The sequence below is a fragment of the Strongylocentrotus purpuratus genome, unplaced genomic scaffold (genome assembly GCF_000002235.5).
Source record: "Strongylocentrotus purpuratus isolate Spur 01 unplaced genomic scaffold, Spur_5.0 spur5_scaffold_1, whole genome shotgun sequence".
NCBI lineage: Eukaryota > Metazoa > Echinodermata > Echinoidea > Camarodonta > Strongylocentrotidae > Strongylocentrotus > Strongylocentrotus purpuratus.
In genome coordinates, this window is record NW_022145594.1 from 35,165,207 (window position 1) to 35,186,996 (window position 21,790).

The 21,790-nt window shown below is 36.4% G+C and overlaps 1 protein-coding gene across 1 annotated transcript; it reads left to right on the forward strand.

Moving 5' to 3' along the window:
- Nucleotides 1–1,852: 1,852 nt before the first annotated feature.
- Nucleotides 1,853–19,036, forward strand: LOC105437304. Its single transcript, XM_030978724.1, has 15 exons — nucleotides 1,853–1,919; nucleotides 4,255–4,593; nucleotides 4,957–5,361; nucleotides 6,297–6,383; nucleotides 8,401–8,445; nucleotides 8,892–9,137; nucleotides 10,024–10,400; nucleotides 11,446–11,734; nucleotides 12,144–12,227; nucleotides 12,727–12,921; nucleotides 13,336–13,617; nucleotides 16,506–16,742; nucleotides 17,359–17,607; nucleotides 18,270–18,512; nucleotides 19,004–19,036. The coding sequence occupies exons 1-15, from the start codon at nucleotides 1,853–1,855 to the stop codon at nucleotides 19,033–19,035; spliced, it is 3,177 nt and encodes a 1,058-aa protein (XP_030834584.1). The 3' UTR covers nucleotide 19,036.
- Nucleotides 19,037–21,790: the final 2,754 nt, after the last annotated feature.

Here is a 21,790-nt window from a genome sequence, read left to right on the forward strand (position 1 = left end):
GTTGAATGACTTGTTTGAATCTTGTAACTGCCTACCGCCCTCTCTCGGTTGAACGAAAACCAACGGTGATTTCCTAATTCGCACCCAATAACACCCATGCAGTGTGAGCACTGCCGTCTGCCAGCAAGCTAGCTACATTCGCGATAACAAGTCTTGCTGCTCGATTGTCCCCCTCCTTTCACAAGCGTGGACTCGTTACAGAGCGTGGTTATTTTGTGACCTAAATTGCACTTTTCCGCGCGTGTGTGTAGTTTTTTCTGTCTATATGTACACTAGACAAAAGACAGTCTTGTGGTTCAGAAATTAAGAGGAGTCGCCCATAACAAACATGAGGGAACTTATTTTTTGTGTTGTGTTTAGTTGTTGGCATTTCCCTCTCTCTCGCCCATACACGCGCTCCCTTATCTGTTCACATTTATTATATTTCCGTTACAAAGTACATCATGACAATATGGATATGATAATATGGTCAATAAGTCAATAAGCCACAATGACAAAGGTAAGTAGTTTTTGTTAAACACTTTCGGAAGAATACTTCCTACCGCGTACCATAAAACACACCGTTGGTTGATGATTGAATTATTCAATTCACGAGCTGCATACTTAACTTTATGATTATTCTGTCTTAGTGGGTTCTAAACTTTATGTGCTTATCTACAAATCATATCTATGAAGAGGCACAGTTACGTAGTCGAAAGAGGGCGCCAACTCATCAACATTGATCTCACAGCATTAAAGGTAAAGACCAGTTATGGTCAAGCGATTGCATTGTGAAAGAAACGGTGTGGAATCGATCAGAAAAGGTTGATCATCCAGCATCTAGCATCTGCAAGGTTCTGGAATCATCAAAATGATAAGAAATTTGGCCCATTCTTCGTAAAGTTACAAGCACTAAACCTAGAAAGATGTATATGGGACAACCCTATATCTCTCACAGTCAAATAGATATAATAATTTACCAAATATATCAATTAGTAGGCGGTTTTCCGTCAAATTTTGTATCATCATGTATTAGTCAAGACATATTCTTTCACATGATTGGTAATGCGAGCTTCCATTTCATTTTTTTAAATTGGGGTGTTTCCAATACTGGTCTTTACCTTTAAGGGCTAAGCAATATTGACAAGTAGACAGTAGTGATAGGATTTAGTCTTTAACCTATTATTTCACCTCCCAATAGAGTTAAAAGCAGATGACCATTATAGAGACGACATGAAGTGGCTTCCACATAAATAATTTTGGCCTAATTCAAAATTTACAATAAGCCTATTATCACCATATGCCTAGAATACGAGTTTCAGTACCCAATTTTCATAATTCATCCCAAAGAGAATTACAAATACAGTAGAGCTGATTTTATTTTGGCTTGTTGAAAATGGATCCTGGCAGAACGAATATTCCTCATAATGCAACATACTGCATATTACAGTAGACCCTGGCAATTTCAAATGACGTTCTTTTAGTAGTATGAAAAATTGATCACGAAACATCATGTGCTAAAGTTTGGGGAGAATACAAAAAATGACAAGAGCAAGAAAGAGGGACAGAGAGAGAGAGAGATTCGTTCTTTAACATGCTTCCATGGCGACCCATTGTATTTTGAACTAGCAATGTCACATCCGATATAACCAAAAGCGAAAGTTTTGTCGACATAAACCACACTGTAGTACTTCCTGTATTGCTTGGTATTTTTCACGCATTTATTAGTTGTCACATGACAGGCATTGTTTAGCTTTATTGAAAAAAGCATAGAGTTATTAACTTGTGCTTTATATGACATACATGTATCACAGCACATAGACACTAGAACCTTTGTTTCTCTAGTCGAATCCGAGCCGTGAATAATTCTACTATGGCGACGAGCAGTATACAATTGGTTTTCGTCGGCGTCATTCTTATAATCCTGTGGACCGAATCGGGTAAGTTACTAACATGCTAATCTTAAATGTTATATTATAATTTGATACCAAGTCTTCACTGGCAACTCGCCTTTATGAGACAATATTTAATTGTATGTGTCATTTGAAACGACGGATCCAGTATTCTCTAGCTGGGGGGGGGGGGGGAGGGGGGGGGGGGGGCATACGACCGAAAATTGTGTGACAAGCCAGAACAAAAACAGAAGAGAAGAAGAATAACAGAAGGGAAGGGGCCTTCAGACCTCTTCGACCTCTCTCTCTACCGTCTATCTTTTTGTTACCCCCCCCCAAAAAAAAAAGAAAGTTGCCCCACTTGTAACCCCCGTGGCCCGCTAATGATCTATCGGGTTCAAGTGAGATAGGAAACCACAGCCATCATCAAGGAACCCGTTTCCAATTGCGGTCCTTTTTTTTTTTTATATCTAAGAGGCACTATAGTTGAATGTGTTGTAGAAATTATTGGAACTGCAAGTGAAAAGTTATACATGTATATTTATGTCATTGATAGTTTGAATGATTTATGTGACTACTGCATAGTCATTACTGTAGGGATATTAATTAAATTGTTATGGTAATAATGATAGAAATAATACTGGGTTCTCGTATAACTCTCATGTGCCAGTCTTGGAACTCCTGGCGCTTCACAACTACTACTCAACCTTTAGCATGGCTGCCTTTATGGCGCTGTAGCATTTCAAGTAATTTTTTTCCTGCCAGGCATTCATTTACCCTACCTGGATGGAGAGAGGCAACTGTAGATTAATGTTTATCAAAAGGACTTAGTTTGAGGCTATGTTCATAAATACTGGTTGCATTAAATGGCAATATATTGTGTATTTTCAACTAAGTTTTAAATATGAGCATGTACCAACAGACATTACCAGTTTCTGGATTTAGAAGAACTTAAACGATATTTTGCTGAGCATATCTCAATCATTTAGACAGCTCATGTATGTGACCCCCCCCCCCAAAAAAAGAAGTTATTAATTTATAATACAATATAAGAATTCAACGCTATGAAATATAGCAACACTTTTTTTATTCAACAAAAAGTACTTACCATACATATAGGCCCGAATTCACGAAGCAAGGTTTGAGCTCAGACCAAGGTTTGTTGACAAACCTCCTTTGTGAATTCGGGCCAGAGTCTTTAGGTATTTCCCCAAAATACAATAAAGGCCTGTTTTGATAAGTGGGCCTACTGCAAACATCGTCAACTACAAAATACAAGTTTTCCATTCATCATTTCAGGATTTATTTAAGCTTACTGATGTTTTGTAAAATACTTTGTTTGGTGGGTTAGTACATCCATATAACGAGAACTTCAGTCCTCTTTCTAATTACATTTCCAATAAATATATTTACTAACCTTACTAGATAGACAAAGGGAGCAGTGTTCACATGTAATATGTCGTAATACTTACACTGCGATTTTAAAATGTAAGATTGCGTGGTAATAGTAATAATAATAAAAATACGTTGAATAAATACTATGATAATAATACTTATAACAATTATAATCCTAATAACAATTATAATTATAATAATTATTTGCTGCAAATTCCCCGTACCCGTCATTCATGGGGAGACCATGCTTTTTCGCATGCAGCAGCCAAATTATGGAATAAGCTTCCCTCATCACTTCGCTGTATTGCAACATACTCTGCCTTTAAAACTCGTCTTAAGACTTACCTATTCCATCTGTAACCCAGTATTTCCTTAAGTTGTATAAGTTTATTTTACTAAATCCATAATTGATATGTTATTTGTATATACATTTGAAATTAATTAGTTATCACCCTTTAGTCTCATTGGCTGCCTGTGTGGGGCCTGTTGGCCTCAGATGCTAGAGCTTCTGTGAATAATGTGCTGACTGGGCTAGTCCCTTAAATTGTCAGTGAACGGAGCAGCTGGAGGGCACCGGGCCCCATCAGGCAGAGCTGAGGATTGAAATGGGTTATAACAAAATATTGCAAAAAATATTGCAAAATTATTTACTTTACTTGTATCAAAGAGAACTGTTGCTGAGCTAGCGCCATGAGCGTCCCTGGACGGTGTGTGCGCTCTATAAGTTTACACTATTATAACAATACTAATAATATTAATAATAAAACTAATAATAATCATAATAATAATACTAATATAATAATAATATAAATCATCATTTGGAATGGTATAGCATTTGATATGAAATACCGTTTCCGAGCACTTTGCATATTTTATTACCCATCTAATCGGATTCATAAACAAACAATGTGAACCATTTCTACTCCCTGATGGGACTACGACTAAATAAATAACATTGTTGTTGTTGTTGTTGTTGTTGTTGCTGCAGTAACGAATGGAGAAGTACCAGACGGTGTCGTTTACACTGATCTGCACAAGACTGTTCAAAAGGATGCGGAGGTTGTTCTAACATGTCAGTTCTATGGAACGCCCATCGCGGTCTACTGGAAGAAAGGAGATGACCCCACGACCTCGCCCAACCTGATCACGTGGGTTGAAGGGGAACCCCTCACAGGGTCATGTGTTCCTGACGGGGCATGTAAGATGGGAGATGATTATTCTCTCACAATCAAGAAAGCTGAGATTAGAGATCAAGGGAGATACATATGTCGAGTTTCAAACTACCTGGGGATCCTGATTCATAACTTCACTGACGTTGTGATATTTGGTAAGTATGTAGGCTTGATACGAAATGGCTGGTATATAAGTATCAGGTCCAGGGTTGAAATTAAGAAATCGACTAGTGTGGGAAATTATCGCGGAGCAGCTAGGAGCAAGTTATCTCACAATCCACTCACTACACTAAAGTTCTGGATAATTAGTTTACGTTTAGGATTCTAGCATGGCCTTGTCCTCGAACATATTATTGTTGTCATCCACGAATGTCAGGACATGATGCTTTTCAACCCAACTGCACCTGTAATCCTAAAACCTTAATTTATCTTTGTTTTCAGCAGTGTCGTATAAACTCAGTTAGCTTTTTCCAATCTCTCTCTCTCTCTCTCTCTCTCTGTCTCTCTCTTTCTCTTAGCACCGCCGAATGAACCTTACCCTGTCATCAACGAATGTCAAGAGATGGCGCTCGCCAACCCTAACGACTTCTGCAACATTACCTCCCACATCCCCATCGAAATCACCTGTTCTGTAACGAACTACTTCCCCGACGTTGATCTCTTCTTCCTCCGCGGTTTCCAAAACGTGGCTACATCAAGAACCAATGAACTGGTCAATGATGACGGAACGAAGAACAAATCGATCGTCATTGAGGCTGAAGAGGGCGAATGGTCTTACGTCTGTGTGGCATCCGACATCCCAGGAACTCTTGAGCATAGGACCGCAAAACTAGTCGTTATTAATGTAAAAGATGATATACTGACGAGATCACACTCCACTGTCTCCTCAGAGAGAGAAAAAGACGTCCAAATCGTTGAAATCGGTATGATATATACATTTGTTGGTCTATTTCTAGTTATTTATTGTTTTGAATTAATCATAATTTCATTAAAGGTAATACAAAGTTTTGGTAAATTTAGAAAATTGGGTGGATAGTGATTCTTAACAATTTTGATATATTTGGATGCCCATGTGGATGTATCATAAGCACTTGAAAATTTAGCCCCTAAAACACTTCTGCTTTCGAGAAAAATTGAATATAACATTTTACCGGTGCTCCCGGTAAATTTTGATACATTTCAAATAGCGCCTACGGCCGTAAAATGGAAGCTGCGACCATGAAAATTTCAAAATATGTAGTTGTGATATATAATTGTGAAACGGGAATAGCTAAATTCGTCGATTTTTGTCAAGAAACATTTTGAAAGCTTAATTAACATCTTGACCTTTAGAGGGAGCTATACAACATAACGAGTTTATTATTTACAATTTCATAACTTTAGACTCGATTTCAACCGCGATAACGATCACTGAATATTGTAGGATCGCATATGCTTCCAATATGTTTATTTAAACCAAATTCATAACCCCTTACCAAAACTTTGTATTACCTTTAAAGTAGAAACACTCCTTCGTGTTAATAATATCTTTATAAACTTAAGTTTATTTGAAGTTGAGATCATTGAATGGTTTAATCAAAGTAAAAGTTTATATCAAGGAAGACAGCAGTTAACCTAAACTGATCACTAATTTCCCTTATTTGTTTGTATAAATTTATTGGTAAGGTACCTGGTATTTTAGTATTTTCCGCTGAATATTTTGAATGTATTTTTCTTTCAATTATGGTTTCTTAGTATTCATTATCATAATTATGTTAACACTCTGTCATCCTCATGACTCAAAAGAGAAAGGAAACACAGTAACCAAATTAACAAATGTTCTAAAGCAACAATTTCGTTTAACCTTTTCTCATTTTAGCGGCACCCCCATCCCTCTTCTTACTGTTTGTGGCTGTACTGGTGTTTTTAGTGGCTATACTTCGACGGAAAAAGCTTGCAAGGAAAAGTAACTATCAAGTTTTTGTTTCATCTCTACCGTTTATTTCCAGTTTACTATGTGCAGTAATATAAAATACGTGTAACAACTCGGCGGTGTTCCTATGAACCGGCGAATCCATTTTGGGCCAAATTGTCAAAACTTAGTTTTTCCTTTTATTACATTTACACTTTCGCTCATAAAGGTGGAGTATTTTTGTTTTACCCCAATTTATGGAATTACTCTAAAAATAATTAAAAAATAATAGATCTAGATAAGAGTATACATTCTAAGATTTTATGGAATAATAATTTGACAATGTGTGTTTTGCGTGACTGTTAAAGCATGTGTATGCTACTATGCTTATCAAATAGGGGACCTACGCCCTCAAGTCATAAATGACAGTAATAAGGATTGATGCCCCACAAAAGGGCACTAATATAGCACATCGACACGGTTTTGATCCTGGGGCCTCACAGTTACGAGGCCATTGCTTTGTCGCTGAACCATGACTGTACGCAGCGGGGGCTGGGGTAGGGGGCAGTTTCCATAAATTAAAAAAAAACACAGAAAATGCAATAAATGTTCAATAATTTATTACATTTTACCCCGGTCCCCAACATAAACAAATCCTCTGGATGGCCATGTATTATGGCTCAAGGCATGGGCAACTGCCCCTTACCCTAGCCCCCGCTGCGTACAGTCATTGTTCAGTGACAAATCAATGGCCTCGTAACTGTGAGGCCCCAGGATCAAAACCGTGTCGATGTGCTATATTAGTGCCCTTTTGTGGGGCATTAATCCTCATTACTGTCATTTATGACTTAAGGGCGTAGGTCCCCTATTTGATAAGCATAGAAGCATACACATGCTTTAGCAGTCACGCAAAACACACATTTCAAATTATTATTCAATAAAATCTGAGAATGTATACTTTTATCTAGATCTATTATTTTTAAATTATTTTTAAAATAATTCCATAAATTGGGGTAAAACAAAAATATTCCACCTTTATGAGTGACAGTGTACATACTTTGAGATAAGATTTATATCCTGTCACACTTCCTAAGGTATGTTAAAATGAAAGTGCGAAATAAGGGGATTCGTGATTCACCAAAACCATAAGTGAAATGTTGCAAAATGATGATATACTACGAGAAAGAAATCAACGCTAAAACGTGAATTGCAGAAATGATTGTTGGTAATTTGATTGGATTGATTGCTCATCAAAAATGTTCAAGGAGGCGAGTTGGCTCAGTCCGTAAAGCGTCTGCCTGTCGAACCAAAGATCCCGGGTTCGACTCCCATCCAGGCTAATGACTGAAGTCTGCGTTGTGTGTTAACGTGCCCCTTCCCTTGTTCATAGACGCAGGTTATGTCAAGTGGAAAACACTCCGTCCCTCGGATAGGACATTAAATGGAGGCCCCGTGTACAGGAGAGTCACCACCATTGCACGTTAAGAACCCATTGCTCTATTCGTATAAGAAAAGGGAGAAACCCCGGTGTAATGGTCCATCTGCACACCCCAATCAGGCCGAGTATACGGCATCTGCAAGAATCTTCAGTATTGAAGGAGGCAGATTATCTTGAAGAAGAAGAAGAAGAAGAATGACTGAGCGATGGCCATTTTTTATAAAGCTGGCAATAATCGCATTTGTCCAAGTTCGCGATGATTGGTCGTGATTATGTTCAGGAGTGGCGTTAATATTGTGCGTTTGAAAACAATTTGGAATGAGGATTATTCAACCAAACCTTACGGTGACCACGAATTTCATATAATTCAATTCAAGACTTTATTCCAGACTCAGCTGCAAGAGCAGAGGTCCGTATAACACATAGATCAATATAGATCAATATAAATCAATATCATTGCTACTTTTTTTTTAGCTCTCCGTGGCCGGATTTCACAAATAAGATGTCAGTTTTAAGTAAATAAAAGCATCTTCGATTAAATTTTTATGTAATGATTGCAAAGATAATTTCATTTTTATGACTCATGCTGTATACAAGAAATAAATGTTCTTAATTTTGGTTATCCACGAACAGGTGACGTGGAGAAGGGAGAAGTTGGGCCTCCAACAAGGATCGAAGGTAAAACGCACATTCATGTTTCCCTATGAAATAGATAACATCGTGCTGTGGTGGGTCATTGTTTATAACAGCATTGATATCCAAGGTTAGAATCCCCGTACAGTGCACGTTTACCAAAACAAAACTTATAGGGTCTTATTCTGATAGCACGTACTAAGTTAGTCTATAAGTCTGCAATTGTTACTCTTGACCAAGGCTCACTATTTCTTACCATGGTCAGACATTTATCAGCCTAGGTTACCTAAACAATTCTATGGCAATTAAAAGTTTGTCATGTAGATCTTCTTTTTAATGCAACCTGCTAACATATTCTACAGCGTCATGTGTTGCCTATTATGGCATAACAGCCGGATATAATGAGCATATCATTGAACAAAGTTATGCAAACGTACAAAACCAGACTTTCCTCTGGTACAGTTTTGATGCATTCCTTTTGTTTGTCACAGGAAATATATCGTTCTATGAGCTGTGGTCCCTGATTTTCGGCAAGGATAACGATGATAGATTGGAAAACATACGTGACACAATCCGCCATTTAGGCATCAGTGATGTCGAAGATGGTCTGAATGCAGCGCAGTGTTACGACGTTCTCTGTGATTGGAAGGATCACCACAAGCAGGACAGCCAAGCAATGGATCTTAAACGAGCCCTAGCAAAAGCGGGTTTTGATGGAGCGTGGAAGGAGATATATGGTACGCAACTTTTTTCCCTAGCGATTCTAGCGTAGAGAGAGAGAGAGAGGGGGGGGGGGGAATCAAGCCCCTCACAAAAAGTCGCAAGGTACATGAAGAAAATGAATGCAAGAACCCCAAACCCCTCGCCAAGTCCTCACCCCCCTTCCCAGAATTTTTCTAGAACTGCTACGTGTGTGTGTGTGTGTGTGTGTGTGTGTATTGGTTTTTACAGACGTGTATCAATCAGATATAATTATTTACGTCTGGGGATTGACCTTTAAACGTCACCATCCGAAAGACGTGACTCAGTTTCGAACCTGCGTCCTCGGCTGAATCAGTTTGTAACGTCCACTTTTAGCTGGATTACAGGTGCACGCCACAACGCCACAACGCTACTGCTTTCCCCTTTGATTTTATCGAAATATATTTTCTATTTTCACCCAAAATTGATAATTCATCATTATATCACCATTTTTGTTTCACATTTACATACAAAATCCATAGACAATGGACTCTAAGACCGGTAAAATTCTGTCTGTTTAGCGAAACAATAGACGTATAGATCTTGAATGACCACTTTCCATCTGTCTGTTTAGCGAAACAATAGACGTATAGATCTTGAATGACCACTATTCATCTTTAGAACGAATTTCTTAATAACATGTGGACCTACTTCATGGCTAATGACATTTCTATAGTTGACATATGCTCTAAGAATTATGTTGTAATTATGACACACCTTGCAAAATTAATGAAAATTTGTTCCATATTTTTATTTTTTAGTGCGTTGGTTTTAGCCCCTATTTTTTATTTGAGTCTTATTGCAAAACATGAGTGGTAATCCGACAAGAAAATTTAACGAAAAATGAAAATATAGCAATATTGACATACACTATCTATGCAGATCAAAGACACCGTACGGACTCACAGCCTTCTGAAGACACACTAAAACACATCTTGTGGCAAGTTGGAGACCCTGACAGGATAGATAAGTTCTTAGGCGATCTGATACCAGGACAAAGAATAAGCGTTGCAGGAAAAATGAAGGACATCGTCGCAGAAGCCTTGAGAGACCTCATCCAATGGTGTAAGGGACCGCCTCAACATAACCCAATGGTCTTGTTAAGCCTATCCCTGGAGAGAACTTTCTGCTGCCCTATCGACAGAGATTTCTTTACCGGTAGGAATTATTTTACATTTTACATTATGTATCATATATCTCTGTCCCATAGCTTGGAGGCCGACCGTTGTGGCGACAAGGAAATGGACCTTGAGACGCAGGTATTTATAACTTCCTGTCTTCAGCTGTTCTAGTCAGCTGCTCAAATGACATGCCCGTCATGTTTTTGGCTACAGTCCTTGTCCTAATTGGTCTACCCCTCTTTTTTCTTCCATCAGTTCCTCCTTGCACGATAGTGTTAGCCAAGCTATTCTTCCATCTAGTAACGTGCTCAAACCACTGTAGCTACCTGTTTTCACGATTGAGATGAGTTGATCATGTTCCCCTACATAATAACTCTCCATTATCTCAATCACCTTCTTGTTGGGCGTATGTGAAATGATGTGGATATGCATCCTAGAGCAACACGAAATGGCATTGCTTTATCAGGGCAAGACTATGCAGACAATACTTTGCCCCTATCATACAGTTTACACCTAAATCATTCATATCCCTTGTGATTTGTTATTTGTAACTCAAGAATGAACCGTGGACTGGTTAAATTAGTTTTAAATGTAAGCTTTATAATATCACATTCTCAATGAACATAAATCGAGACAAATCATTTCTTTCCTCACATACATACAAGATTACCAAACTTAGTAAGGGTATGAATAATCTAGTTGTTGACAATATGTAGCACGAGCGCATTTAGCATCGAAAAATCAAGTTAGGTGTAATCCCAATACCCTATTAACTGCTATGTAAAAATAATATTTATAGGAATACGTAATATCTCTATTATGTTGGCACATTTCAATTGGTGTTGGAAAAGGCATTCGAATTTAAAATTCGCAAATCTCTATCATTATTTTCGTATGATTTCATCATTTGCAGTTCGATTTTCTTCATCGCTAATATTGTCACTCATGTTATGGATCGACCAACCAATCCCACGCCCCTGCTTTTTCGAGTGTTGCTTGGCACCCCACGCTTCTTCATGTATAATACGCATAAATATACTGATGTGATCTATGAATGAAATACAATTGAAGATAACTGCAATGAAATTGAAGATGTTTGACTTATCATCCATTATTGGACCATGTTTTTTAATTGTACATGTAATACTCGTTACTGCATAGTCTTTCCTTGTGCAATGTTCAGTACACTGTTTCTTTTGCAGTACCTGAGGGTTTGCTGGAAGAAATCGGCGATTATGAAGTTATTGGATTCATCCAGCGACTGGCAGGCAAACACTGTAACAAGCTGGCTGAATCCATTGGAACGCCCACGGAGGCGCTTAGTGCTATTCTGGTGGAGAATGACAAGGCAACCGTATTCGACACACAGGGAATGATTCGTGACTGGATAAGTAACGAGGAATGCAGCAACTTTGAGAAGAGACACAGGCTTAATGTCTCGGTGACAAAGGTTTGCCGTGAGGATTTGGAAGGTAACAGAGTCGTTCGGATGTTTTTGTTTCGTTTTGATCCGAGAATCATTCATTTTTAAAATGTGGCAAATTATATCGTACACAGATGAACATAATATAATATCCCAATGGAGTAGGCATAGCTGGTGGAAAAAAAATAGGCGATGGAACCTAAATTGCCTAAGTGTTGAATTACTTGATTCAGCAGTTAAAAGCAAATGATGGCTTTGTTCTTTATGTCCATCTTACATGAAAAGCTCCCTTCATGTTATAAGCTTTAAACAACACCAACAGACAGCATCAAGTCACTTGCATAATAGTTTATTTTTCTTTTTGCATGTGTCATCTAAAATAAAAATAGTTGTATTAATAAACAAATAAGGTTCTTGTTTTTAAATATATTTTATTTGAACCGAATTGATTTTGAAAGGTTATTTTGGAGCAACGGACCTCTATACTTCAAAAGAGGCAAATGAAGAACGGGCTCGAAAGGATTCAAACGAAGTATCACGAGGTAAATATAATTATAAATGTTAATTTACTGAAATACATGCTTTAAACAACCTGAAAAATACCAACAAATATTAACAAAAGAAAAACACGCCGAAAATGTAGAAGGTGTATAATTTTGACAGCGTTTACCTTTCTGAAAAAACTTTCTAAAAAGAAAAATACATTTTACCCTGTTTTGGTGATTAGTGCACTTTAATACCACTTCGGATCTTTAAAAATATAGAAGACTATTTCAAACAAACAATTGGCGTTTCAGCCCTTGTTAAAACCCTTCATATTCTAATGTAAACATAAGACAGGTACACAAATCCTATTAAAAATGGTTAGAGCTCCCACAACTCACCGTTATTTTGTAAAATCCGGATGATTTTCAAACATATATTCACTGGAAGCCTGTATAAAGTACATCTGACTCTTAATAAGGTCATAATAATTAGGTACATACATTTGCGATTAATTATTCTCCCATTTTTATGCCCTTTTCACGTATTCTCATATAGAATATGGTGGAATTTCTGAACTGGAAACTCGTCGAATAGCCAACTATCTCACAGACTCTGAATTAAAGCACCTGGGTGAAGGGTCGGACCCGGTGAAGGTGGTGATAGAATGGGTCAACAGCTTGCTCGAGAAGAATCTTAACGGAGGCTGTCGGAAAAGGGTACATGGAACACTGAAAGAAATCGGCCTTCAAGGTAATGATTATATTTCGCCTCGTTTTTCGTTTTTGTGATATCAATGTGGTTATATCATCATTTTAAGAGGATCTGAAGTTGTGTATCGGTGTAATCTTCCTGTAAATAATTATTTGTTCTTATTTTACTAAAATACCATTAATTCAAGGCATTTGATGTGAAGCATTTTTGAAATACAAATCAAGTTAAAAAAGGCCATGTGCGAAAGGAGTTGAAATTAAAGCTTTCGTATTAAGTTACGATTCTTTACAAGGCATTATACTGGGTCTTACAAATTATTCACCCTTTTAATGATAATAATAATGGGAATTTATAAAGCTCCATATCCATTTTGTAAAATCGTGTAAAATTAAAAAAATGGATGTATTATAGAGGTTAAGTCGATGTTGCATTTTTTAATTTTATTCTTAACAGCACTGATGCCATTCCAAATAAAAGACAAGTTATGTCTGGTTGAAGTACTTGACGTTGCTGTTCGTCTTCTCATGACCGACATCCAACCGTTCGCCAAAGCTCTGGGAATATCCGATCAGAAACTCATCAAGTACAGGATGGATGTCACACCTAAACAGCTCTCTAATGGAACACTTGCTCTTTTAGCAAAGGATAGCAACAAGATAAATAATGACAGAAGTAAAATCAGCAGTTCACTGTCCAAAGCTGACTACGATGATCTTGCATTGTTGCTGAAGTACGGTGAGTAGTGCGGCTCGTAATCGTTTAGCAGTTTCAAGAGGAAAGGATGCCTTTGGATGCTGATAATGTGACGATACAAAATGATGGTTTGAATGAACCTATCACATTAGAAGAGGTTGAATTAATGGTTAATTAATTGAAAAATGCCAAAGCTTGCGGTAAAGATTTGATCAGAAATGAATTTTTGAAAAGTTGCCCCTTAGAAATGCGTAGGGTTATTGTTGATTTGTTTAATATTGTTTTAGATAGTGAAATCGTTCCCTCTGAATGGTGTATAGGAGTGATTATCCCAATTTTTAAGAATAAAGGTGAAAACACAAATCCAGATAATTATCGTGGAATTACCTTGTTAAGTTGCCTTGGTAAACTGTTTACCTCAGTCTTGAATAAAAGAATTTCTAGCTTTCTTGATAGTAATCGTATGTTAGGTGAGGAACAAGCTGGGTTTCGTTCAACATATTCAACCATTGATCATGTGTTTGTTTTGAAGACTATTATCGATTTTTACCTACAGAAAAGGAAACGCTTATATTGTGCTTTTATAGATTATAAAAAAGCGTTTGATTTAATTGATAGAAAGTTTTTGTGGTTTAAATTGTTAAAAATAGGTGTAAATGGCAAAGTCCTAAATATTGTTAAAAGCTTGTACAAATGTGCGAAGTCCTGTATTTCTGTCAACGGCGCAATGTCTGAATTTTTCTCGTGTAACGTAGGAGTTAGGTAAGGTGAAAACCTTTCGCCATTGCTGTTTGCTGTTTATTTAAATGACTTTCAAGAGCATATTGCCAAAATTTATCCTGGCTTGAAAATGTTAAATGAAGAAATACAAAATACCTTACAGGGTGACGAATTAGAGCTTTTTTCAAAGTTGTCTTGTTTATTGTACGCTGATGACACGATCATTTTGGCAGAAAGCCCTGACGAATTACAAGTAGCGCTGAATGCAGTTCAAGGATATTGTAATACATGGCACCTAACAGTCAATGCGAGTAAAACTAAAATAATGATTTTTTCCAGAGGAAAAGTTAGGAAGATACCAAATTTTACGTATGGTCATGCAAAAATAGATGTGGTATATGATTTTGCTTATCTCGGAGTACTGTTTAATTATAATGGTACTTTCAAAAAGGCAATGGCCAAGCAGATAGTGCAGGCTAGAAAAGCGTTATACAGTATGTTGACTAAAGCGAAGAAATTGCAGTTGTCAGTTGATATTCAATGTCATTTGTTTGACCATTTGATTTTGCACATCTTATTGTATGGTAGTGAAGTCTGGGGACATGAAGATATAAAGCAGATTGAAGTTTTCCATAGGAAATTCCTCAGAACATTATTATCTGTAGGTTCATATACTCCAGACTGTATGGTTTATGGAGAAACTGGACGAGGTTTGATTTTGAATCATGTGAAGGGTAGAATGGTTAATTTTTGGTTGGTAAAAATAGCAGAGGTAAAGATAGCAAATATTCATATGTCCTTTTAAAATTCATTTCTGCCATTCATAAAGATGAACATTTGGAATTTACTTCCTCATGGTTAAAATTTATTGAAGACACATTTAATCAAGCTGGTCTATCCAATATTTGGCCAGGCCAAAATAGTGGTTTTGGCTTAAATATTAATTCTTTGCTAAAACTGAGACTAAATGATATTTTTGGTCAGGAATGGAGAGATGCAGTATGGTCAAATCGCATTTGCACAAATTATAGGATATTTAAAGGCAACCATATATTTGAAAGCTATTTACTCACCCTAAATAAAACTGATGCTTTTACTCTCTGTAAGTTTCGGTGTAGATCACATAAATTACCTGTAAACAAAGGTCGGTTTGATGCGAACACACCACATTGTGATATGCAGTGCACACTCTGCCTGTCCACTGATATAGGAGATGAATTTCACTATATTTTTGTTTGTCCGTTTTTTCAAAGAGAGAGATTTTTATATTTATCAAAAAAGTGTTGTAAGTCTAAGCTCCCAAGTGCTATGCACATGGCAGAACTTTTTAATACTAGAAGCACTTCTCAGTTGAAGAATTTAGCGAGATTTACCCGCCTTATTATGTTGAAATTTAATCAAAAAACAGAGAAAGAAGATAGTTCAAGCAGTTCAAGAAGTACAATTAGAGCTGAACCTACACGTACTCGTAGCGGTAGGATAGTGAAACAGCCTACTTTGTTTACTATTTAGCTTGTAAATAGACTGCATTATACTTATCCTTTTATTATTGTCAGTTTGTCACTATCTTCATTCATTGTACATGTACCTGTACATGTATATATAATTTGTGTTTACTAGTTGGTTCATTGTTCATGTTTGTACTTTCATACACTATATACCTATTATCGTTTTTATCTTTGTGTCATTATCTATGTATAATGTATGTGAATTGTATTCATAAGTCATGCATTGTTATTTATACTTTTATGTTTGTTTGTACTCTCATACCCCGAGAGGGGGTCAAAGAGTCAATAAAATTCTAATTCTAAATTCTAAGAGAAGGTTTAGTTATGGTAAAGAGGGGATATTTTTTGGTGAAAATTCTTGCTATTTTTTTAGGTTAGTTTAGAAGAATACAGTGATAGGAATTTCCTTTAACAAGGACTGCTCTCCACATTTCCACATTGAGCCAAACTTCACGCCACTGTGTAGCATGGGTGCGTGAGTGAGTTGTTGTGCGTGTGCTTTATGTGTGCTCTGTCCGTGTGTGTGCGTCTGTATGTTTGCGTGTGTGTGCGCGTTGATTGGTGAGTGTAATTTCCATCACACTTTTGACGATCGGAAAGCAGAGGTTTGGGATATAAGATAGAAATACAGCATAAAGACATTCATACTGAGTAGTGATTATCAAATCGTAATCATGATGCCACATTTCTTTCTTTCTGCAGGATGTGCAATATCTCTAGCCGACATGTTCGCCTTGGGGTATGGACCAGTACCAAACTCCTCCCAGCGTGATGAATTGCGACACAACCTGGGAATAGCCACGGACGATGACGACATCGTTGGCATGCTCAAACACTGGAAATCTATGGCCCATCCTCCAACCTACAATCCCAGAACCACCCTGGCCGATGCTGTTCTCCCCGTTCTTGGGAAAGAGAAGGCCTTGTCTGTCCTGTCAGGTACACAAATGTCCACGAATAGCAAGACCAAATCAAATGGAAATTTCTATTGATTCCTGCAAGTTAGAAAGAGATATTAAAAATCCTATTGGCCACTTATGAAGAATTATTTCCGAAAGAGAGTCAATTTGAAACAGTTTTCCCGCTTGATTCTTCATGTTGACAATCATTTGAAAGAACGTCGCTATTGTTTAAGTACTGAATTGAATTGAATTGAATTGAATTTTTTTGTCCATTCAGGAAATTCCTTTTTTCACTGGTTTTACAATCATTGTACATGTACATATTGAAATATGACATACACATTACAATAATCGCAAATGTATATCATCACAAACAAAATAACATTCTGAAAATAATGTTCTTATTACATGGGAAACGGAACAAGATTTTTTATTTTAAGATTATATGTTATATGAAAGTTTGTTTTGTATTGCAAAACAATATGCTATATGGATCTTTACGGCCAATGACCGAGGTCAATAGTATAATATCAGATAACTTAAAGACGCAGCTTGTCTCGATTGTTACTTACATTCTTTCTTGTGCAAACTGGGAAGAAGGGCAACGACAATAATCCATGTTCACTTTCCCACTTCTTAATTACATTCTACAGGAACATCGAGGCAAAGTGGGATTCATAGTGAGAAAGTCATCAGGGCTCTCCGAGAGGGAATTCTGTTCAGAGAGACATGCCGTGTTGCTGAAATCATCAACGTCCTTCTCCCATCCGTTGACGATGATCCCATGACAAAGCTTCTTATCACCCTGGAGGACCAGGTGAAGAATGATTCGCTTCCTGAGGACGTCTACGAGAAGCTGAGTGTAGCGGGTTTCAAGGGATTATCAACAGAACTTAAGAGGGGTGAGAATGTACTGCCGAACTGTAAGGGGTGTTCAATTATGGCCTACTAAGACATCCGTATAACAGTGTAGAAAAGTAATAGCGTTGAAACCCATAAACTAAAAAAACACTTAAATATAAAAAAAGAATATAAATATCGACTATTTTGGAGCGCTAAAAATGAAAAGTTTTGGAACATTACAAAAGATAAGGAATCCATTTCAAATGACATAACTATCATGATGATCGCAAGGACTTTGTTCAAAGCAATTTAAGGGTAATTTCAATAACCCTGCTATATTGCCTTTGAAATGTTTATAATAAATGTATTAAACGTTATAGTCTCATTCCCAGAAATTGATATCTTGCATTTACCTATGCCCCGTTGTATACAATTTTGCACTGATTTTAAATATCACTTTAAGTACCATGGCAACATCACTCAAAAGCGAATCAAATCAAGGTTTCCATGGAAGTAACACTTAATGGCGAAGTTAAGTTTATGGAACGGAGGCCCTGGTCAGACCTGTTTCCTTTTTGAGTGTATGCAGGAGGCCTCAAGGTTATTGCCGAAACTTGTCTCATAAACTAAGTTGATACGACGTATGAAGACGTCAAGCACAATTTCTTCAGATTGAGATTTTAATCGAAATGATGACGGAATAATTGCCTTTAATTTTAAGGCGATTGCCAGGAGAACGAGCACGAAAGCACTCGGATGCGAAGAAGGGATATTATCCAAAATGACATATCATGCCGCATTGCCGAGGTACTTGGTGTAAAGAAGACATCTTCGCTCTCATCCATCTTTGAAGCTTGGGAAGAAAAATTGAGGAAAAACCCACTCAAGCAAGACAAACGCCGGGATTTGAGTGATCGACTCTTAAGAGCTGGATATGAAGACTTTGCCCACGAGATCATGACAGGTAAGACTACTGAAGATGAAGAACATGGACATGACTAATGTGGCGTTAGATGATGTGGATCATCATGCCATATGGGTTTTAATGTCAAGTTACATACCTGAATCTGGATCTAAATTCACTTTTACCAAGAGGGAAACATGTACCTGAGACTGAATTAATTTCTTAAACGCCATTTTGAACAAAAACTTAAACCCAGAGTTGGATATGAATATTGGTACAACACGAGACAATACGATTAAGTGTGTGTGTGTGTGTGTGTGTGTGTGTGTGTGTTTGTGTGTGTGTGTGTGTATGTGTGTGTAAGGGGGAGGGGCGGAGATTCCTTCTGCTGATGAGAAAAGATAAATTTGGACATCCATTACAAATTTTCATCCTGATTCTACCTCTAAACAATGTCAAGCAACATAATATCACAATAATTATGACATTGCGTTTTGAAGTGCTACACTAATTATGATTCTGTATTTTAATCACAACTCATTTTCTTGTAGGATTTGTTCCCAGACCACTGGATCAGAAGTGAGGGAAAACACACCTACAAGAAGGAACGATCTTCGCATCGCTCATCCATTGATACTACTGCGATCTCGAGATGATTTATTCAATCTTTTGGTACACTATTAGCCATGCATCTGAATTGACATGGATAACACTGATACATATTGTTAACAGCTGAATTGTTCTTGCACCTTGTAAATGTGATTAGTTTGTGTTTGTTGTAACTCAAGAATGAAAGTGGACCGCTTGAACTTTTAATCTTTAATTCGTCAAATTCTCAGGAAACATAAATAGGGACAAATAAATTTCTTAAAAAGTCTTTCAAAAAAGACTACACTTGTATAAAGGGTATGATTAACAATTAGTTCTAACTTTATGTTCAAAACGAAATGTATAAACACGTCAACAAATGGGTACAACAAATTCTTAGAACTCCCAAGAGTATTGATCACATATATATTTAAGAAGCCTAGATAATATCGCCATTTATCATGCTTATATTGTTTTTTCCTCTGTTTAGCACATTATCATAAGATGTATTACACAAGTAGATGTTATAAAGCTAGCTTACTATCATAGCACTTCCTATAGCGCCATCCCAGGTCAGCTGTAGCAGTATGTTTCAGTAACTCACTGCTCTGTTCGTTCCACTAAACTACATAATTATAGTGTAGAGTTCAGTGGGTTACGCACTATTTGTAAGTTGACCTCCTCACCAAGAGAACTCAACTGATATTTCAAGTTCGGAATTGTGATCTCAATATAACTCGGAAGGCCTGGGTGTGGGCATCATTCGCTTAACCCCTTGACGTTACCAACATCCGGGCAAGGGGACGGCTGCTTTGTCATTTGTGTGTAATAATAATGATAATAATGGTTGGAATTGTAATAACAGCGCCTTTCCCAGAAACACAAGAGAAACACGATTGCCTGACTGGTTGCTTTTATTAATAATTCTTCCAAAATTAACGAAGCATAATACAATTTACAAGCATTTCTTTGAAGGTAATACAAAGTTCTGGTATAGGGTCATGAATTTGGTTCAAATGAACATATTGGAAGCATATGCGATCCTACAATATTCAGTGATCGTTGTCGCGGTTGAAATCGACTCTAAAGTGATGATTTTGTAAATAATAAGCTCTTTATGTTGTATACACTGTAAAAAAATAATAGTCGAAATAACTCAATAAAATTAAGGAAAATAATTGCCTTATTTTTATTAAGTAAATATTACCTACGGCATCTTAAGTAGAATTTACTTATTTTGCTGAATAAATTTTTACTCAGTTAAATCGAGTTACATTAACGTAAATAATTTAAGTATTGTAATCATTATAGATAATTAAAAAAAAAGCTATGATAGGAATACATATTGCACGATTTGGTACCCATCTAATCTAACAAGTAACATCCACTAATCATTCACTACTATTTAAGATTAATCACTAATCACTAACACTACTTCTATTTAAGATTTAACCGTATATATATATATATATCTACCACTATCACAAACTATTACATACGCTTCAATTCGACACACATTGAAAGGCTCCAAATTTTATATATATTTGATTGTAGCATCTTTAAAGGAAAATTGGTTGACAATTTCCTGAAATATCAAGTTTTTATTTGTTTTGAACTGGGTAACAATTAAAAATTGTCTTGTCTTTGCTTAGCCATGTTAAATGAATTAGTAAATGTTTTAAAGTCCTTAAATTTTCATTCAACCACAAAAAAGAATTGTTTTATTTAAAAAAGAGTTTAATTTGGTCTTAATGAATATTCATAAATTATGTAAATATTTCTATTACGAACTGCATCGGTCCTTACTTTAAAAAGATAAGAATAATTAACATAAATTGTTTGAGTAATACGTATAATTTCTGATTTTGAGTTAAAATTACTAAATTAATACAAGCTGAAATTACTTAAAGTTGTTATGTATTTGATATTACTTAAATATTCCACGTATGTTCTACTAAATTGAAAGTTTGAGTTAGCAAGACTTAAATTTAGTACGTAAGTGGCAAAACTAATGTTTTCAAGTAAATTCTACATGGAAAAAATACGTAAAAATTACCAATGAACAAATTCTTTTTTTTACAGTGTAGCTCTCTCTCAAGGTCATGATATTAATTTAGCTATACAACAATGTATCCTGACTGAAACCGACCAATTTGCTTTTCCCGTTTGGAAATTATATTTCAGGACTACACATTCTGGGATTTTCATGGTCGCAGCTACTATTGTATGGCCGTAGGCGCTAATTGATATTTCTCTCGAAAGCACAAGTGTTTTAGGGGCTAACATTTCATCTACAGGGGCATCCACATAAATTAAAATTGTAAAGAATTACTATCCAGGCAATTTTCAACAATTTCCAAAACTTTGTATTACCTTTAAGTAATATGAAAGTATACATCCTCAATTACAGGGATTACTGATGAGAACGAATGTTCTGTAAATCATTGTATAGATGAAAACTTGTAAACGACAACTCACAACCAACATCAAGCGATTTCATTATGATTCCTCTAAGAAAACCAAAATGTAAAACCGATTTCTTTTAAAACAAACAACAACAAAAACTAATACTCTAAGTCTTAACACAGTATTCATATCGACATTGAATAGGGATGGGCATAAGCGTTAGATGCGTTTCACAAAAGTCTCTTGTACAAGAGTATACTAGCAATCGGAATATAATAGAGCAGTATATACACATTTTGTTTTCTTTCTTCCTTAACAGTTTGGTTGTTTCTTGAATTGACAAA

Excerpts from the sequence above, each read along its gene's own strand:
- LOC105437304 (XM_030978724.1), top strand. The coding sequence starts at position 1,853 with ATGGCGACGAGCAGTATACAATTGGTTTTCGTCGGCGTCATTCTTATA. Across the intron at positions 6,384-8,400 it reads GAAAAAGCTTGCAAGGAAAA|GTGACGTGGAGAAGGGAGAA; the intron begins GTAACTATCAAG and ends ATCCACGAACAG. Across the intron at positions 11,735-12,143 it reads TTGCCGTGAGGATTTGGAAG|GTTATTTTGGAGCAACGGAC; the intron begins GTAACAGAGTCG and ends TGATTTTGAAAG.